The sequence below is a fragment of the Paramisgurnus dabryanus genome, chromosome 13 (genome assembly GCF_030506205.2).
Source record: "Paramisgurnus dabryanus chromosome 13, PD_genome_1.1, whole genome shotgun sequence".
NCBI lineage: Eukaryota > Metazoa > Chordata > Actinopteri > Cypriniformes > Cobitidae > Paramisgurnus > Paramisgurnus dabryanus.
This window is the reverse complement of record NC_133349.1, coordinates 8,395,463-8,414,362: the sequence shown is the minus strand read 5'-3', so window position 1 is coordinate 8,414,362 and position 18,900 is coordinate 8,395,463. Positions and strand designations below refer to the sequence as shown.

The 18,900-nt window shown below is 39.4% G+C and overlaps 1 protein-coding gene across 1 annotated transcript; it reads right to left on the bottom strand.

The window, feature by feature from the left end:
* Nucleotides 1-2,483: 2,483 nt before the first annotated feature.
* On the bottom strand, nt 2,484-17,630 carry LOC135717698 (uncharacterized). Its single transcript, XM_065239890.1, has 4 exons — nt 17,600-17,630; nt 14,509-14,590; nt 5,541-6,746; nt 2,484-3,119 (listed from the first exon to the last, which is right to left on the bottom strand). The coding sequence occupies exons 2-4, from the start codon at nt 14,546-14,548 to the stop codon at nt 2,680-2,682; spliced, it is 1,686 nt and encodes a 561-aa protein (XP_065095962.1). The 5' UTR covers nt 14,549-14,590; nt 17,600-17,630; the 3' UTR covers nt 2,484-2,679.
* Nucleotides 17,631-18,900: the final 1,270 nt, after the last annotated feature.

Genomic DNA, 18,900 nt, shown 5'->3' with positions numbered 1-18,900 from the left:
TTTACATTTAGCTACACTGTGACGGTCAGCGTTATTTCTATAAGTTTAGGTAACTTGTAAGTTACATAATTACAAAACTAGGTACAAAGCATGATAATTTATTTAGATTTCAGAATGAGCACGTTTATTGTCATTAATACTAAATATGCTGCGGTCTGTCTGCTGATCTGATACTGTAATAAAAAGGAATGTATAATAACTGATTAAAACGCAAAATGTACAACTTTCAGTAAATAACTATTTACATGCTTTAGACGTTTGTGTTGTAATAATGTACAGAGTAACTTCACATTTAAAAACACTTCTTGTAGAGTGCTGCATGGAGGTCCCCTACCCTCATGGTGGCCAATGCAACCAGGATTAGAGTTCTTATTGTGAGAAACTTGATGCTAACTGACTGCAAAGGCTCGAATGGAGCTCTTTAGGCTTTCAGCACCAAGGACAGATCCCAATGAGGAAGGGCGAGGGATTTAGCTGTCACGCACCCATTAAAAACCTAATGACCAGGTCGGGCTGAACCACTGACCTGCAGTTTATCAAGGCATGGTGAGCAGATATCGCAGCAATGTGTACTTTAATGCTGGAGGGGGATAGCCTATCGGACTGTAAAAACTTCTACATTTTTAAGTTTAATCAACTATGATATATAAAGTGGTTTTAAAGTGATGAGTTGCTAACTTAATAAATCAAGTTGAACTTGCTTTAGTTATGTGAACATTACTAAGTCAATATAGTTAAAATGACTTGTAAAGTTGATTAAACTTGAAAATTTAAGTGCAAAAAGATATTTTTACCAGCAGAGAGTGAGGCGATGGGGTGGAGAAGGGATGCTGCTAAAAACCTGCCGGGACAGAGGTCAGGGATGGCCATATATAGAGATTTCTTTGTACTGATTGGTTGGATTACAGTACATGTCCATGCTCCTCCTGATCCTATAGTACAATAAACTTCTTCACCTTGTTTAGGGATTGTTTGTAGATTTTTATTATTTATAGTCTTTCAGTCATATTGGATATAGTTGATACTAGTGTGTTGTTATATTGTGTCCTTTGTGTTAAAGCTACTGGAAGATTTTAATTTTAGGAAATCTTTTTGTAGCAGACAGGTCTCATTTAAATACAACAGCGCACACTTTTTCATTTGTAAACCTTACATGCACGTAGCATCTGCCTCATCTTGTTTCCTCTTGACAACAGGTTACAATGCCTTGTAGTTTATGAGACAAAGTTATCTTATTATTTAATAATTTAATGTAGTTATTTAATTGTATTGATACTGTACAAGCTCATAAAACTCGATTTTAAATGTTTTCTCTTAAATGTTTGCATTACTGTATTGATGATGAGTCGCCTGCTCTGACTTAGCAGCATTTAAAAGATTATTTATGTTGAAAAAATGTCAGCCAGGACAACAAAATTTAATCATTTTTATTTGCAGTATGTTTCAAAGCAGCTTTACAGAATCACAATTATTAAAGGGGGGGTTTAATGGTATTTCAAGCATTCTGACTTATTAACACAGTTATAGAGTTGTTTCCTCATGCTAAACGTAGGCAAAGTGTCAAAACAGCAGTTGGGCGTGTTTCAGAGTATTTCTGTGCCGAATGCACTTCGCCAGAGTTCGTACAAGTTTCGGCTAATTTTTTTCGATTACGGTTCTAACTGACGTTTCAGGGGTTTTCGATACGTATCACTTCTTTATATGGGCTTCCGCCGGAAAACTTCCCCCGGAAAACCCCGCCCAGCCGTCAGTCAGCGGGAGACGCTAGAGCTTGCTAACAGCTTATCACGCCACTCAGCCTTGTTTAATTTCAAAAGTCAACAATGGCACAACAAGAAGTGTGTTTTTGGATGTAAGGAGAAGACATCCAGCCTTATGGAAACAATGGATATAGTTTATTATCCGGATTAGCAGCGGAGTTTTGCGAGTGTGTTTGATGCGGTGGATTTTCAGAACCGGGTCATGACGAGTTACACGTGGTAAGTAAGACTTCTGTCTTATGTTGGAAATAGGCGCGTGTATATTATATAAATGACACGAACATGTAGTGAATCATAAGTTAAAACAGTGTTGTATAGTGTTGCATGACTCGTACTCGCTCCTCCCGTGTTATAACTCCTCCTTCTGCATTTTTTCGTATGTTATCGGAAAGATTCGGTAAAGCTAATCTTTCTTTTATAAATCTGATTAAACTAAAGACTCTTCAGAGATATAAAGGATGTCATACTACTCTATAGGTACTCCAGATTAATATCAGAAATGCAGAAACAGCGTGTGTTACGTGAGCTTTAATATAAATGAAGCCCCCATTGAGGCAACATCACTACAGGCTATGTTATAATAATAGTAAAACGTACACTACTTTTAGTATTAATATGGTGACTACAATAACAAATTTCCAATGGTTTATTTGATCAGAGCTTTATTTTGATCTTAAGCTTCAGAAATCTACTTTCATTTCACACTACTAAAAATATCCTCATGCTAATTTGAACATGTTTTTTTAAGGCTAATAGAAATGTCATTGAACATGCATTACAAATCTATTTCTCACGATTAATGTAGTAAGAATAATTTAACAATAATGGATTATACATATATGTTTAGTATCACCCACCAGAAATTTAAGAAATGCACTAAGATATACAGTATCATTATATTATAAATATACACAAGATCCTAAGGAATGTAAACTGTAGAAGTCATAGTTAAAAGAGGCAAGATTTTTGGTTGTTTGTAGCAGACAGGAAGCTTTTTCTCACAGCACTTAGCACTTTTCCATTTAAAATCATCTGTACGATTCAGTGACAGTGAGGCACAAAGTTCAAACTTTTTGTCCTGTGGTTGCCCATTGGCCCAGTGAACGTAATCCACAGATGATGATGCTGATGTTGTACTCGTCTGCCAGTACCAGGCTGTAGTCATTAGACTACGGCGCAGACCGATCCAACCCTCCACATTTGTTGTGTTAACCTGTCTGGCAAACTCTATCTGGAGGTTTTTATTTATAGGACAGGCAAATTCTCTCTCAGGTTTTGTGCAGTAAGCCAGGGACTCAGTCCATTTAAGAGGTTGATCTCCAACTACAAACTCTCCAGGAGGCATACAGCCATTTGGATCTGAGTGCACCAATAAAAAAAATTGTCACGATGTGTTTTACAACTATTAAGTGCATCTGCTTAAAGGGACACAAGGCAGTATTTTTATGTTAATAAATAATCTTCGTAAGTCGGTATATGGTTAAATGACTCATTACCGGACGAATGAAGAGACTCTCGCCCACCCTACCGCCTGTAGGAAGAATACCCCACTTGCAAGATCGCTGTATCCGGCCCGCCGTCCTGGTCTCACAAAGTCTCAGATATCGCGAGCAGAGGTGTAAAGTACTTGAGTAATTTTACTTGATTACTGTACTTAAGTATTATTTTTGGGGATTTTTACTTTACTTGAGTACAATTAAAAATCAGTACTTTTACTTTTACTTAATTACATTTTTTAAAGAAAAAAAGTACTTTTTACTCCTTACAATTTTATTTACAGTCAAAAAGTACTTCTATTTTAGAGATCTATTTTTGCTTGCTCTGTCAAACCAATGAATTGCGCTGATGGTCAGTTTAATTGAAATGTTATTTATTCTGGAGCCTTTGGACCACACTAAGGAATTGGCCAACAGTTCATCTAATGATGAAGATTTTTTGCTTCTTTGAAATTGACAACACATGAAGTGTGACACGTTTCCTGCTGTTTGCTGCCTCTCTATCAAGACTAATACCTTATTCACACTGTCAGTCTAAATTTTGATGCATATCTAATTTGACAGACTCACTGTCCACATTGTGTTTCACAACTGTTCAGATCTGATCTGTTCATCCTGTAGCCGTTTTCCGGATTATTTGCACTGTTTCTATGGCAATGACGTCGCATTGGCATGACAATCTGCCTCGACGTCTGACGTTTTTTATGTGATGTGACAGCATGAAGTAACCGAAAAGCTACACAAATGTGATCAGGACAGTAAGACTGAAATGGATTTCAAACCACCTCTGGATGTAGCCTGAAACGGATTAGAAAAACAGATTTCATGTGGTTTTTAGCTGTCCACCGTTCTAAATGTGATTGGTTTCCTATCGGATATTTACAGTGTGAAACAGGTCTAATACACCTTATCCTGCATCGACTGGATAGAGCTTGAAATTTAAGTTAAGTTCGAGGTTTTACAATTTTGAGTAGCATGTTGCATACTAAAATTCATTGTCATGGATCTCTGCATTTTTCTGTGTCTGTACCACAGACTTTCTTTTCCGTGTCAGTTTCACGTATTGGTTACTCAATTGTTTTTCCTATTTTCTTACCATTTTCCCGTGGGTTTGGGTTTAGAACTTTTTGTAACGTAAAATAACATCCAAACCCAACTCCTAACCCTAACGTCAGGCGACAATTGTTTAAAAGTATGGAATTTTTTTTTATAAACCAATAGTTAAAGTGACATCCTAACACAAACCCCAAATCTAACCCCGAACCCACGTGAAAATGGTTTAAAAATAGGAAAAACAATTGAGTAATCAATACGTGAAACTGACACGTAAAAGAAAGTCCGTGGGACAGACACGGGAAAAATGCGGAGATCCGTGACAATGACACGGATAAATGAGCAAAAAATTCTGTGACTATACCACTGAACTTTGTGAGATCATGTTGGAAATTATGTAGTAGTCTTATAGTTTGATAATACAATTAAATACAAACAGTTGTAAATGATAAAACCTTGGATGTGGTTCATTCACTTCATGTTTTTAGAGAAAGCTTAAACATGAATCTCTCGTTTTCCTTTTTCCGGTTACTTTTACTTTTTTAATACTCAAGTACAATTTTAATGTGGTACTTTTTACTTTTACTCAAGTATGATTCTGGCCAGATACTTTTACTTTTAATTGAGTAAAATTTACACTCAGTACTTGTACTTTCACTTGAGTAAAATTTTTGAGTACTTTTTACACCTCTGATCGCGAGAAGCAGGATCACTTTATGGCAAACAACACAGAGGCAGGCGAACGAAACACAACTAGCGATTGTTGCAATTGACAGAGCCGAGGAAGAAGCAGCGAAAACCCTTGACGGAAGATTCCAAGAAAAGAAAAAGAGCTTCAGACCTAATATATATATTAAGGTGACCAACATGTCATTCTTCCCGGACGCGTCCTGGCCAGGATTTCGGGGGAACGAAAGCAGTAGTTTGCCTCGTTCATATCGGTCATTCGCGGTAAAAATAATATTATGCATGACAACATTATAAAAATAAAAAATCAGTTGGAAAGGAAATATAACTTATCTCGAGTCAATAGACATAACTAATTTGGAAATAGCCGGTTCCTCTGCTCAGATAAGCTGGGTTGCGAGGGGGATGGGCAACAGTTTGTTTTTACGACAGTGTCTTTGAAAGCATTTACTTCCAGACACTAGGGGGAGCTCGTAACGAAATAACACTCAGACTTGCCTGGTGTCCCTTTAACAAGTGATTTAAATGAAATTAGTTTTTTTACCTGGCTGTTCATTTATAGGTATAGCTGGGCCTCCATAAACTGTGTTGCCAATTGACTCCACTATATAAACAACAATCTTTGAGCTTGGATGCCAGATAATGTTCATTGGGCTTTGTAAACTTATTCTAACTTTAGAATATTGTGTGTAAGGAATATCATACCAGTCTGGGTTTATAAGCTGACTTGTACCTATGCGTACCTGATCTCTGCTGTCTGTTTTAGTTATCACAACCGCCCACCGATTGTCTGAATAGAACGGCAGCATGTAGCAAGCAGCAAACTGGTTTTCTGGGATCAATTCAATGAAAAGTCCTGGAATGATCAGTCTGAGAGACACGTTACTCAAAGCAGTGACATACCTAGTGTTCAGATCCGGAAGAGACAGATACCCTGATGAACTAGAAATTAATGGAGTATTGTCTTGAGATAGTAAGTCTGCATTGTCATTTGATGTCATAACTAACTGTCTCTGGGTTATATCTGGAACATGGGGCACAACAAAGTTCTGACCCTGAAATCTCACAGGAAGAATCTGATTGACTATCATGCTGCATGTACAGTTTTTTTTATCTAGACACGGGTGAGTCAGCAGCACAGCTATTTTACAACTCGAGTTAACCATCATCATTGAATCATCGGCCTGCAACTGGATAAGTTGGAATGATGGGATCGTGAAGTTTACTAATTGAATTTTGTCTGATATGTTCTTGACTATTGTGATATTGTTTTCTGTGTCCTCAGCATTGATGATGATCAGTCTGAATGAGTTGTATTTTGTTGACTGGGATATGCCAAACGTTGTGAGAAAGTTTGTGTAGTTCAGTGAAGGGATCAGGTAATTCATTCCAAGATTTTCTTCAGGTTGAACAACATTGGTCTGGGCAGAGATTGCATTAATCGTTAAAGCTGTACTACTGACAGAATGTACTACGATGTATTTGTTACTGGTGATTCGGATAGATTGTGTGGAGTAGTTGAGTTGATATACTTCAGCAGATTTTGGAAACACCACAGTTACAGTTCGGCCTTTCAGTATGTTCGATATCGTCTGTGTTGGTGTGCTGTTGCCGTTGTAGAAGATGTTGACAGAAGTGCCATCAATGAGGGCGGTGACTCTCAGACTACTTGAAGTGTTTGGATAAAAGTAACCTAAATCCTCTGGAAATGCTGTGATGAAACTTTTTCCATAGCTCACCATCGTAAAACCTTTAAATTAAAAAGAGAGATTGATGCCTGTGTGATCTCATGATCAATCCAAACACAGCAATGTGTGACAGAGCGCATAGCTACCGTCACGGTAGCGGAGCGCTACCTACCATAAGGTAAAGACTGAGTATGTTACCTTTATATGTTGGTATAGTGTGTTTATGTATTTCGTTAACCATCATACTGTTTCTAATCATTTGTTAATTACAGCCATTCATCAATACACTCATTTATCCCGTAGCTTTTGTGTGCACATTTTTGGCATCTAACACTACGGTGATTTATATGCTATAGCTACAGCCATTTATACATCTCTTACTGTTCAAATCATGCCATTCACTTCACAACAATAGCTGATCACAATAACTACACAACACATGTTTTTATTAATTATGTGTCTGTTTATTTAGTTTAAAAGGTAACAGAGTTTCAAGGTACCATCATTGTGTCTTACCAGCATATCCCGTTTGGTCTGTTTAAAGCGAAGTTTGCTGCAATGGGCAGGTTTAAATAGCTTGAAATGACGCTATTACTTCCGGGTCAACAGGAAGTTACCCCGAGTTTGATTTATTAATTTAATTTAATTTATTAGCTGTAAATATATATTGTGGCTTTGCCAAATATGAGCTTACATTATATAAATAATGGTCTGCAATTTTCTAGGTTTGTATATTTAGTATTTTGGCTGTTGTTAAGCTTTTATTGTTTGCTCACCTGAGCAACCCCTGTATTGTATGGTGTGTTGGTATGTGCCAATTTCAGAGGTGTGTTTCAGGTCTATAAATAGTCGAACAGTGTCAGTCTTTGAAAGGAGGAGAGGTGAAGACATAAGTCTGATGTAGGCTCTCAAATGTGATTTCTTATTAAGCTCTGTTTCTAAGCAGCTGAAAATTATAAATTTTGATTGTTTTTTTGTTTTGTTTTTTTGACTCTCATGTCAATTTACTTTCTTACTTAATAGTTATTTTTCTTCTTTAATGTTGATGATTTTTATTGCCTTTATTTGGCCTGAATTGGGGTAAATAAATAAAAAATCCCATCTTCTCAAACTCATCCAACTTCTCCTGAGTGTTTACATCTGCTCACGACCTCTCAGTCACATCTACCCACAACATTTGGTGGCAGCGGTTTCCGGGTAAACAGTGTCCGAGCAGCACTCAGTGAGTCAAGATGGACAGTCAAGGCAGAGGTATGGCACCCCCTAGAGATGGTTCAACTATGGGGACCAGGCCCAAATCCACAGAGTCATCTAAACATCCCACTCCTGTGGTCGAAGACAGAACAGACCGCTTGGAGAAGATGGTGAGAACGATGGTGGAGTCTCAGCGCCGTCAGCAGGACCAGATAGAGGCAGAGGCGCTCCGGCAAGAGCGCAGATGGAAAGGTATGGAGCACCAATTTAAGCAACTACAGCAACTGGTGAGAGGCGATCCAGCATCAATGCAGGCGTCGAGACAGCCACTCAACGTACTACAGCAGATAGATTCACCTGGCTCTCGCCCTTCGACAACTTTTGATCTACACAACATGCCTTTTCTGGATGTACCAACTCCTCAGCCACATCCAGGTCAACACCCGGCACCCAGGATTAGAGATGCGCGGTTGGCGGTTACAGCCGCGGACTCCGCGGATAAACCGCGGATCGGGCGGATGACGTGACGAAAAATAATATTTTAATTAAATTCGGGCGGGTGGCGGATCAACTGCTTGTTAGCTGTGTCCTTCTAAGCATGCAACCTTAAAAGGTGAGCAGTCTGTCTTTCAGGGTGGCAGCCTCAGAAGTTCGCAAAGAAAATTGAAATGAGACGGTCTAGCCTTCTGAGGACCCATAATTTGCGTCACCTGTTGCACGCGCCCCCAGTAGCCCCCACCGCGCCTGTCAGCAGAAAACAGCGGAGACATTTCTGACTTATTAAAATAAATATGTAATCAAAAATATTATTTTATTTTAGAAAATATGACACATTGATGTAGATTAAACTATTCAACAGTATATCAAATAATCAACCTTAGAAATATACGCAACATAAACAGAATAATATTAACACAAAACATAACTTATAATACTAAAACAGTGACAAGAAAAAGTTTTCTAATACACTTTTATTTAATAAAGGTTTTAATTGTTTGGGATAGCCTCGGCATGTTAAGAATCCATTCGTTCTATCATCGCAGAGAAATGAGGAGGACGCATTTTGACACAGCTCTTATCAACGCCGGCGAGGTACGTGGCAAACTCAAAAGATGAGAATTAAAAACAAAGGAAATAGAAGGTCAGAAAAGGTTTGCCTGGAATAAGTTTTACAAAGTGGTAAATCAGGATGACACCAGTGCAGACTATGTCATTTGTGCGTTTAATTTAGGCATTACTTATTTATTTATTTATTTTTGTCCCGTGTGCGACGATCGGAGACTGAGTTCACTGCTGATATTCTAGAGCTTTCTAGTCTCGCGGCTGTCATCAGCAGCGTCTTGCATCGCCCAGTCAGCGGATGGCGGGCGGGTGCGGTTTTGAAAACTGGTCAGAAACGTTGGTGCGGATGGATGGCGGACGGATGATGAGTTTTGTGATGTGGTTGCGGATGAAATAATAGCCCATCCGCGCATCTCTACCCAGGATACAGAGCTCCCTCAACTCCACCACTCTCGGCCTTGCTGCACCACTAAACCTCCAGCGGGGGTGGAAACCTCATAAGATGTCCCCATATGAAGAGGATGAAGATATTGAGCACTATTTAACCACCTTTGAAAGGCTCGCAGCAGCAAGTCAGTGGCCCCATGAGACTTGGGCATTATACCTCGTTCCCTTGTTAAATGGTAAGGCCAGATCTGCCTACGTAGCCATGTGTTTGGAAGACAGTCAGGATTACATGAAAGTGAAGCAAGCCATTCTCAACAAGTTTAATATCAGTGCAGAGACTTACCGCCAACGTTTCCGCTCCAAGCTCATCAAGGAGGGCGAGACGGCGAAAGAACTTCAAGCCCGGCTAAAGGACCTGATGGAAAAGTGGCTAGTTCCAGACAGGTTGACCAAAGAACAGGTGTGTGACCAAATCGTGCTGGAGCAGTTTCTGGACATGTTGTACCCTGAGCTTCAGGTGTGGGTGAGAGAACGTACCCCAGTCTCATCGGCACAAGCTGCAGACCTGGTGGAGACATTCATGACCGCTAGGCAACCCAGAAAAGGCTATCACCTGGGTATACAACAGCAGGACTGGAGAAGACCATACCAAGTAGCCCAGCGAGAGCCGGAAAAGACATCCTCTGGTAGACCTGCGGGGGGTAGTGGTCGTATGTTTAGGTCCTCTAATAACCCCAAAAGCCCCAGTGTTAACCCCACTCCAGCTGAAACACCAAGAGTACCTATATGTCATGGTTGTGGCCAGCAAGGTCACATTAGGCCCAATTGTACACTGAAGAAAGTGTCTGATTCAAGACTATGTTATTTACCTGGCCCTAGCAACCACTTACCTTGTACTACTTCGGATGTTACTGTCCCTGTGAAGATAAAAGGAAAAGTAGTTCAGGCTTTAGTTGACTCAGGGAGTAGTCAATCATTCATTCTCAAATCTTGTTTGAAGTCTGATTTTCAGACTGTGGGCAAAGTGAGGGTCCGCTGTATCCATGGCGATGAGTCTGAGCACCAGACCAGTGAGGTTCTCATTGAGATTAATGGCCAAAAATACTTATTAACCATGGGGATTTTGGATAAATGCCCTTACCCAGTCATTTTAGGCCAGGATGTACCAGTTCTTACAGAGCTATTGCAAAGTGTTAACACAGTCAGTGCTTATGTTACAACTAGAGCACAAGCCAGAGACAAACCAGACACTGATGGTTGGTCAGACTTACCATTTGAGGGTTGTTCTGATAACAAACCTAAAAAGTCCAAGGCAGAGAGGCGCAGAGCAAAGGTGTCAGGTACCAAAATGCGGGAAAGTCTGTCCTTCCCACAATTAGATGGCAATGAAGTTTTTTGTGAAGACTTCAAGAAGCTTCAACAGGAAGACCCCACACTTAGCTCTTGCTTTTCCTCGGTTAAGACCGATGAGGAGGCTAAAGAAGCCATGAGGGAGGGTGACGTATGTTTTGTTGTCAATAATGAGAAACTTTATCGAGTAAGTGCAAACACAGAGCAGTTAGTGGTTCCTGAGAATCTTAGAGCCAAAGTGTTACACCTAGGGCACAGCATTCCGTGGTCAGGACATCTAGGCAGGGAGAAGACAGAGAAGAGAATCCTGCAAAGATTTTATTGGCCAGGTTTCAACAAGGACATAGCTGAGTACTGTAGATCATGTCCCGAGTGCCAGTTGTCTGCTCGCTCCAAAAGAGGCTTAAAAGCTCCCCTCGTCAGCCTCCCAATTATTGACACACCATTTAGTCGTATTGCCATGGATGTAGTTGGTCCCTTAGAGAGGAGTAGGACAGGGCACCGCTATATCTTGGTAATTTGTGATTACGCAACGCGTTACCCAGAGGCATTCCCCCTCAGAAATACTAAGGCAAGGCAAGTGGCCAATAGTTTAATTCAACTTTTTTCCCGTGTGGGTGTTCCCAAAGAAATTTTAACCGATCAGGGAAGTAATTTCACAAGCAAGGCATTGAAGCAGATATACTCCCTGTTAGGGATTCAGGGTATTAAGACCACACCCTACCACCCGCAGACCGATGGCATGGTGGAAAGGTTCAATCAGACACTGAAGTCGATGCTGCGGAAGTTTGTATCTGAGTCAGAAGCAGACTGGGACCAGTGGCTTCCTTACCTGTTGTTTTCCTATAGAGAAGTACCGCAAGCATCCACCGGGTTCTCTCCCTTCGAACTCTTGTACGGACGGGAGGTGAGAGGCCCACTCGACATCCTCCGAGAGGGTTGGGAGGGGGACGCTCCTCACCAGCCAACCAACATTGCGAGTTATGTCCTGAAGATGCGGGAGAAGCTGGACCAGCTGAGCTCCATGGCCCATCAACACTTGGCCCAGGCTCAAACGAGGCAGAAAACGTGGTATGACAAGACAGCACGCAGTCGCAGCTTCAAGTCCGGACAGAAAGTGCTACTGCTGTTGCCATCATCAGAAAGCAGTCTGCTGGCGAAGTGGCAAGGCCCTTACACGGTACTTCGCAAGGTTGGTGAAGTTACTTATGAAATTTCAATACCAGACAGACGTCGCTCCAAACAGATCTTCCATGTGAACCTCTTAAAGCAATGGATTGACCGACCATCTACTATACAAGATCAGCTGTGGGCACGGACCGTGGAAGAGGAAGAAGAGCCGTCGGAGCAGTACTTTCCTACTGCGGGCGGCAAGTCAACCTACCCCTCCATTACACACTTGACATCTGAGCAACAGGAGGACCTGATGAAAATCATCCCAAGAGGCCTGTTCCAAGACCAGCCGGGGCGAACTGACGTCATCACCCATGACATCCGGCTGATTTCTCCAGGCCCCATTAGGCAGACCACCACCAGAGTTCCAGCGCGATTGATCCCCGCACTGAAACAGGAGGTATTGGCAATGCTTGAGATGGGGGTGATTGAGACATCACACAGTGAGTGGTGTAGTCCCGTGGTCCTGGTGCCAAAAAAGGATGGGGGGCTTCGCTTCTGCGTCGACTTCTCAAAGCTGAACACAATCTCCGCTTTTGACCCATATCCTATGCCCCGTGTGGACGAGCTGGTGGAGCGCCTGGGTACGGCTGAGTTCCTCAGCACCTTAGACTTGTGTAAGGGCTACTGGCAAGTGCCACTCACCCCCCAAGCACAGAAACTGACTGCCTTTAAAGCCCCATCTGGCTTGTTCCATTTTAAGGTCATGCCCTTTGGCCTACATGGGGCAGCAGCAACATTTCAGCGTCTCATGGATGAGGTGCTGAGGGGAGCTGAGGACTATGCCGCGGCTTATATTGATGATGTCATCATCCACAGTTCATCATGGGAAGAACACCTTCAACACCTCAGTGATGTCTTTCGAAGGATTCGGCAGGCCGGGCTGGTAGTGAATGCCAGCAAATGCCAGCTTGCCCGTTCTGAAGTGTGCTACCTGGGATACGTCTTGGGTAGTGGCACAATACGTCCTCAGGTCAGCAAGGTGGACGCCATACGCAACTCCCAGCCGCCTGCAACCAAGAGAGGGGTGAGATCTTTCCTGGGGTTGATCGGATGGTATCGGCGTTTTATCCCTAACTTTTCGAGCCGAGCAGCTCCCCTGTCAGACCTCACTCGCAAGACCAGCCCCAACAAGGTGGTCTGGACTGCTGAGTGTGAGGCAGCATTCCATGACCTAAAGGAAAGTATGTGCCACGAACCAGTGTTGCAGAGTCCTGACTTTTCCTTGCCCTTCACTGTGCAAACCGATGCTTCGGACATTGGCCTAGGAGCAGTGTTGTTGCAGGGTGAGGGGGAGGACAAAAGGCCAATACAGTTTGTGAGCCGCAAGCTGTTCCCTCACGAGACACGGTACTCCACCATCGAAAAAGAGTGTCTTGCCATCAAGTGGGCTCTGGACACTTTAAAATATTACCTAGTTGGCAAAGACTTTGTTTTGGAGACAGACCATAGGCCCTTGCAGTGGCTACACCGCATGCGTGATTTTAACTCTAGAATAACCCGATGGCATCTATCCTTACAGCCATACAGGTTTACGGTGAAGTATAGGGCTGGAAAGGACAATCTCATTGCTGACTTTCTTTCGCGTCATGAACTAGATCTGGACGCTCTCTCTTAAGGGGGTGGGTGTGTGACAGAGCGCATAGCTACCGTCACGGTAGCGGAGCGCTACCTACCATAAGGTAAAGACTGAGTATGTTACCTTTATATGTTGGTATAGTGTGTTTATGTATTTCGTTAACCATCATACTGTTTCTAATCATTTGTTAATTACAGCCATTCATCAATACACTCATTTATCCCGTAGCTTTTGTGTGCACATTTTTGACATCTAACACTACGGTGATTTATATGCTATAGCTACAGCCATTTATACATCTCTTACTGTTCAAATCATGCCATTCACTTCACAACAATAGCTGATCACAATAACTACACAACACATGTTTTTATTAATTATGTGTCTGTTTATTTAGTTTAAAAGGTAACAGAGTTTCAAGGTACCATCATTGTGTCTTACCCGCATATCCCGTTTGGTCTGTTTAAAGGGAGTTTGATTTATTAATTTAATTTAATTTATTAGCTGTAAATATATATTGTGGCTTTGCCAAATATGAGCTTACATTATATAAATAATGGTCTGCAATTTTCTAGGTTTGTATATTTAGTATTTTGGCTGTTAAGCTTTTATTGTTTGCTCACCTGAGCCACCCCTGTATTGTATGGTGTGTTGGTATGTGCCCATTTCAGAGGTGTGTTTCAGGTCTATAAATAGTCGAACAGTGTCAGTCTTTGAAAGGAGGAGAGGTGAAGACATAAGTCTGATGTAGGCTCTCAAATGTGATTTCTTATTAAGCTCTGTTTCTAAGCAGCTGAAAATTATAAATTTTGATTGTTTTTTTGTTTTGTTTTTTTGACTCTCATGTCAATTTACTTTCTTACTTAATAGTTATTTTTCTTCTTTAATGTTGATGATTTTTATTGCCTTTATTTGGCCTGAATTGGGGTAAATAAATAAAAAATCCCATCTTCTCAAACTCATCCAACTTCTCCTGAGTGTTTACATCTGCTCACGACCTCTCAGTCACATCTACCCACAACACAATGCTCCATCCAAAAAACTCACAGATGGTTTTCTTACACAAAATGTTCTCTTACCTTGGCTAAACATTGATACAGTCAGAAGAATTGCAAACATGACTGTATCTCGGTTAGGAGCTCAAACTGGATGCTGTGTAGACTAAAGTGAAGAAAAGACAAAGAACCACAAGATAAACTGACAAAATGACACATGGGTATTAGTTTGTAAAACAACTAGGCACTTGTGCTTTTTTGTTGAGAATTAACGAAACAATCATAAAATCAAAACGTCTTTCATGTAACATTTAAATGTGATTATGCAGACAGAAATCACTTTATAAAAGGTCAAACTTTTTATTTGGATATTTTCCCCCATGCACCCTTCAGTATATATTTTTGTAATTTTTACATGCTTTTGTAATGATAAAAATTTTTTGGGTTAAAGAAAACAAAGAATACTGTCACAAATAAGGAAAAATAAAGAATTTTAAAGATAAAGATTTGTATAGATAAAGACAAAAAGACAATCCATTTCAAAGTGAGAAAGTAGATATGGAAAATACTATACATTCTATATAAATCTACATTCAAAAAAATGTTATTATGGTAATTGGTAATTCTCAACCCAGCAGTGTGGTTGGAAAGGGACGTACCCAAACAATTGGGTTGTAACCTATGTTGGGCTGATTAACCCATTGTTGGGACAATATAAACATGTTTTAAGTTAATTTAACCAAGCCGCTGTTTTTGTCCCTTTTTGATCCGAAGTTGGGTTGAGAATAACACAGCATTTTTAGTGCATGTAAAAGCATGCAACCTGATCTCACGAATTTCCGTGGCATAGTCACAGAATTTTTTGCAAATTTTTCTTGAAATTCTCACGGATCTACGCATTTTTCTGTGGCCCTACCACAGACTTTCTTTTCCGTGGCATTCTCACGGATTGGTTACTGTTTTGTCCTATTTTCTTACCATTGTCGCTTCGGTTTAGCGTTAGATTTACATAAAATGACATCCCTACCCAAACCCATCTCTAACCCCAATGCCAGACGACAATTGTTTAAAGTTTAGAAAATATAAAAGAATGCATCAAAAAAATAGTATAAACCAATACTTAAAGTGACATACTAACGCAAACACCAAATCTAACCCTAAACCGAAGTAACAATGCTTTGAAAATAGGAAAAAGCAGTTGAGTAACCAATCGGTGAGAATGCCACGGAAAAGAAAGTCTGTGGCAGGGCCACGGAAAAATGCGGAGATCTGTAAGAATGCCATGAAAAAAAGAGCAAAAAATTCTGTGACTACCCCACAGAACTTTGTGAGATCATATAGTAGCTTTATAACAAAAGTTAAAACCAAAAGCTAAACTGAAAAAAAAGACTTGGTATTAAATTTTGTTCAAAATTTGACAAACAAATGTCGTAGGTCAAGACGCTCTAGAAAATGCTGGGATATTTTCAGTTTAACTTTGGGTCAAAAAGCGACAGACCCTCTATTGGGTTAAATAAACTCAGAAAATCTTTATATTTAACCTAACCATTGGTTAAAACAACCCAGCATTTTGGCTTGAAACAACCCTGTAGTTTTCAGAATGCTATATACTTAAAATGTAATAGAATACAATACAGAAGAATACAATACAATGATTAATGTCAGCATACATCAGAAGCATGTAACATATATAAGAAAGCAATAAGATACAAATGGCTAAGATGTATTGTGAATAGGGGTGTGCAGCGGAGTCAGTTTTTGTATCTGTATTTGTATTTGTAACCATCTCAAAATTATTTGTATCTGTATTTGTATTCGGATGGAACAGGAAGTGGGCGGGTCTTAAACTGGAAGTTTGTCATATTACATGAAAATGGCATTTTAAATGAATTTTTGCTTTTATTATAATAAATATTTATTAAAAATACAAAATTTTAATCAAAAAGACAAATAATTTGATTTTCATTAATAATAGGCATGGAAAACAAACTTCTCATTTTCAAAGCCTCATACAGCTTGTGTGTCTATGTGCTTTGAACTTGAGAGCGCGTTGACTGTACATCACCTATAAGCGTTTATGTAACAGTAACATATGTTGTTGGAGATTTTCAGAAAAAATAAGTAGCCTACATTAATTTGAATCGCTAGACCTACATTAGTCTAGCGATTCAAATACTCTAGTAATTAAACATCTAAAATGATCGTTATTTGTACATTTTCTGAGAGTGAAATGATTAACCTATACTAAGATGGGAAAGAAGTCTGACATCTTGGTTTTGGTTTAAAAACATGCAGGAATTTGAAAATAAAATGCAGGACTTAAGAGAGATAAATTCGGGACTGATTTATGTTAAAAAGTTATTAAGATCAACAAGACTCAGGCTGACTGACAGATCCGAAACGCAACGCACAGACACGTTTAGCAGCTTTTCATCTGAGCTCCTTATTTGTTTTCTATATATTTCAATTTTTTGCACATATTATAACATTGCTAAGCGGGCTGCGCAGTGACACGCAGAATCAATGACTGCAGTGGTGGTTATAGCTTTTATTTGTGTTTTACTGTGAAACAGCTTTTTTCTGTTTTTCTTTGTTTAAAAAACACTTGACCAATCATAATCAAGGACTGGAAGTAACTGTTTTATAATATTGTAAATAGTATATAATATAGTATGTTATATGATATTTAAAAAAGCATGTGTCCCTGCCTGTGAAAACTTGTTGACATGATCATTATTATTTAGTATTAAAGATATCAAGGTTATATGTTCACAGAATTTTCTTTGTTATGTTGAGGTGATTTTATGTATAAAAAACAGTACATCTAAAAAAAGACTTTATCTGGGTTTTCACATGCAGGGTCACAACTGTGTTGAAACAAAAGGTGTTAAAAATTTCCCAGTCTTTACTACTTAAATATAATAACTATATTATTGTATTAAAAGTATTTGGTTTTGCTGTATTTATGTTTTCTAAAAAGTCTCTAGCTTTTCTTATTTTTTATTTGGCAAGTACTGATTTCATTTGAGAGAATGATTTCAGAAATTATAAATTTTAGCATTTTAATTGTAAATATTCATTATTATTCTATAGTAAGTTAAATAAAAAACAAGACGCTTTTTCTGTAGAGTTCAGCTGTACTGTACAATTGCATAACATTAGCAAAGTGTCTTACCCGATGTCTCTGCTCTTCTTCTCAATTCTCTTCTTCTCAGTAAAAACAACTGTGCTGGATTTCTTATCTCAGTATAGCAGATTTGACTTTCAAAATGTTTTATTTTTTGCATAAGAAGAACGAGATTTGTATAGGACTCATAAGGTCATGGGTTCTCTCAGTTTCACTAAATTCTTCATCAGGCAGAAAGTTTACATATAATTTTTTCCTACGATAAAATACCTACGTCACATGGATTTAAAAATGTTTTCTTTTTAAAAATGTTTTCTTTTTAATTTGAACAATTTTGCCAAAATTGCAACTGAAATTTCATAAAAAAAGGTTTAATTGATAAACTAATCATTTTAAAGCATACTGCTAGGTTGGTTTGACCCTATTACTTTACCATTCCACCCAGAATTCTAGGTTATTTCAGTCGACCCAACCAGTGAGTGAAATGAATTATTTTCCTGGGTTAAAGGTTACTTTAATTATTTCCAATTCCAGTCTCACTGCCTTAAATACATGGTGCAATACCAATAAAGAACAATAACAAAGGAATCTAATACTATAATTAATGTTTTAATACAAAGAGGCCACACTAAAAATTAGGGATGCACCGAATCCAGATTTTTTGGGTTCAGTCGAATACCGAATCCACTGTTTAAAGGGACACTTCACCCATTTGCATTAAGCTTTGTATAGTTAGAATCCCAGTCATGTTTTTTGAATGGTCGTGAATCATTTTCTCAGTTGCCGTTGAGACAGGAGAAATACAGATTTCAGTATTGCACTTCCTTCTTTCAATGATGTAAAAATCATCATTTTGCATCATTGAAAGAAGGAAGTGCAATGTCTTTGTTGAGGGAGTGAGACTACAAACACCCCTTTTCTCGGTCAAATAGGCACCAAATTCTAAATGTATGTTTAATTTCAACTGCAAATATGACACACTTTCAATAAAGATTAATGTTTCCACGGGTGAAATGCTCCTTTAAGATTCGGCCGAAACCGAATACAGAATCCTACTCTCATCCTTATTCCATTAACACAGAAAAACACATTAATTAAGTAAACAACGTCCATAGCAGTGTATTTTTCATTTTATTTGATTTTAACTGTAAAAAAAGGATAGGCAACATTATGCCAGGATGACAAGTGGGAAAAACTATTTTGAAAACTGTTCAGCACCCGATGTGTGTAATCAACGGCCGTGTGACGGCGACCAGCGTAGTGCAAGCCTAGGGTTCGGTTCGGTGAAAAAATCTAAGATTTGGCCGAACCCGAACCCTGTCAAAAAGCCTAGTATTCGGCCGAATCCG

Coding starts and splice junctions, on each gene's coding strand:
- LOC135717698 (XM_065239890.1), bottom strand. CDS start 14,548: ATGTTTGCAATTCTTCTGACTGTATCAATGTTTAGCCAAG. Junction 6,747..14,508: donor TGTATCAATGTTTAGCCAAG/GTAAGAGAACAT, acceptor TTTAATTTAAAG/GTTTTACGATGGTGAGCTAT. Junction 3,120..5,540: donor ACCTATAAATGAACAGCCAG/GTAAAAAAACTA, acceptor TGGTGCACTCAG/ATCCAAATGGCTGTATGCCT.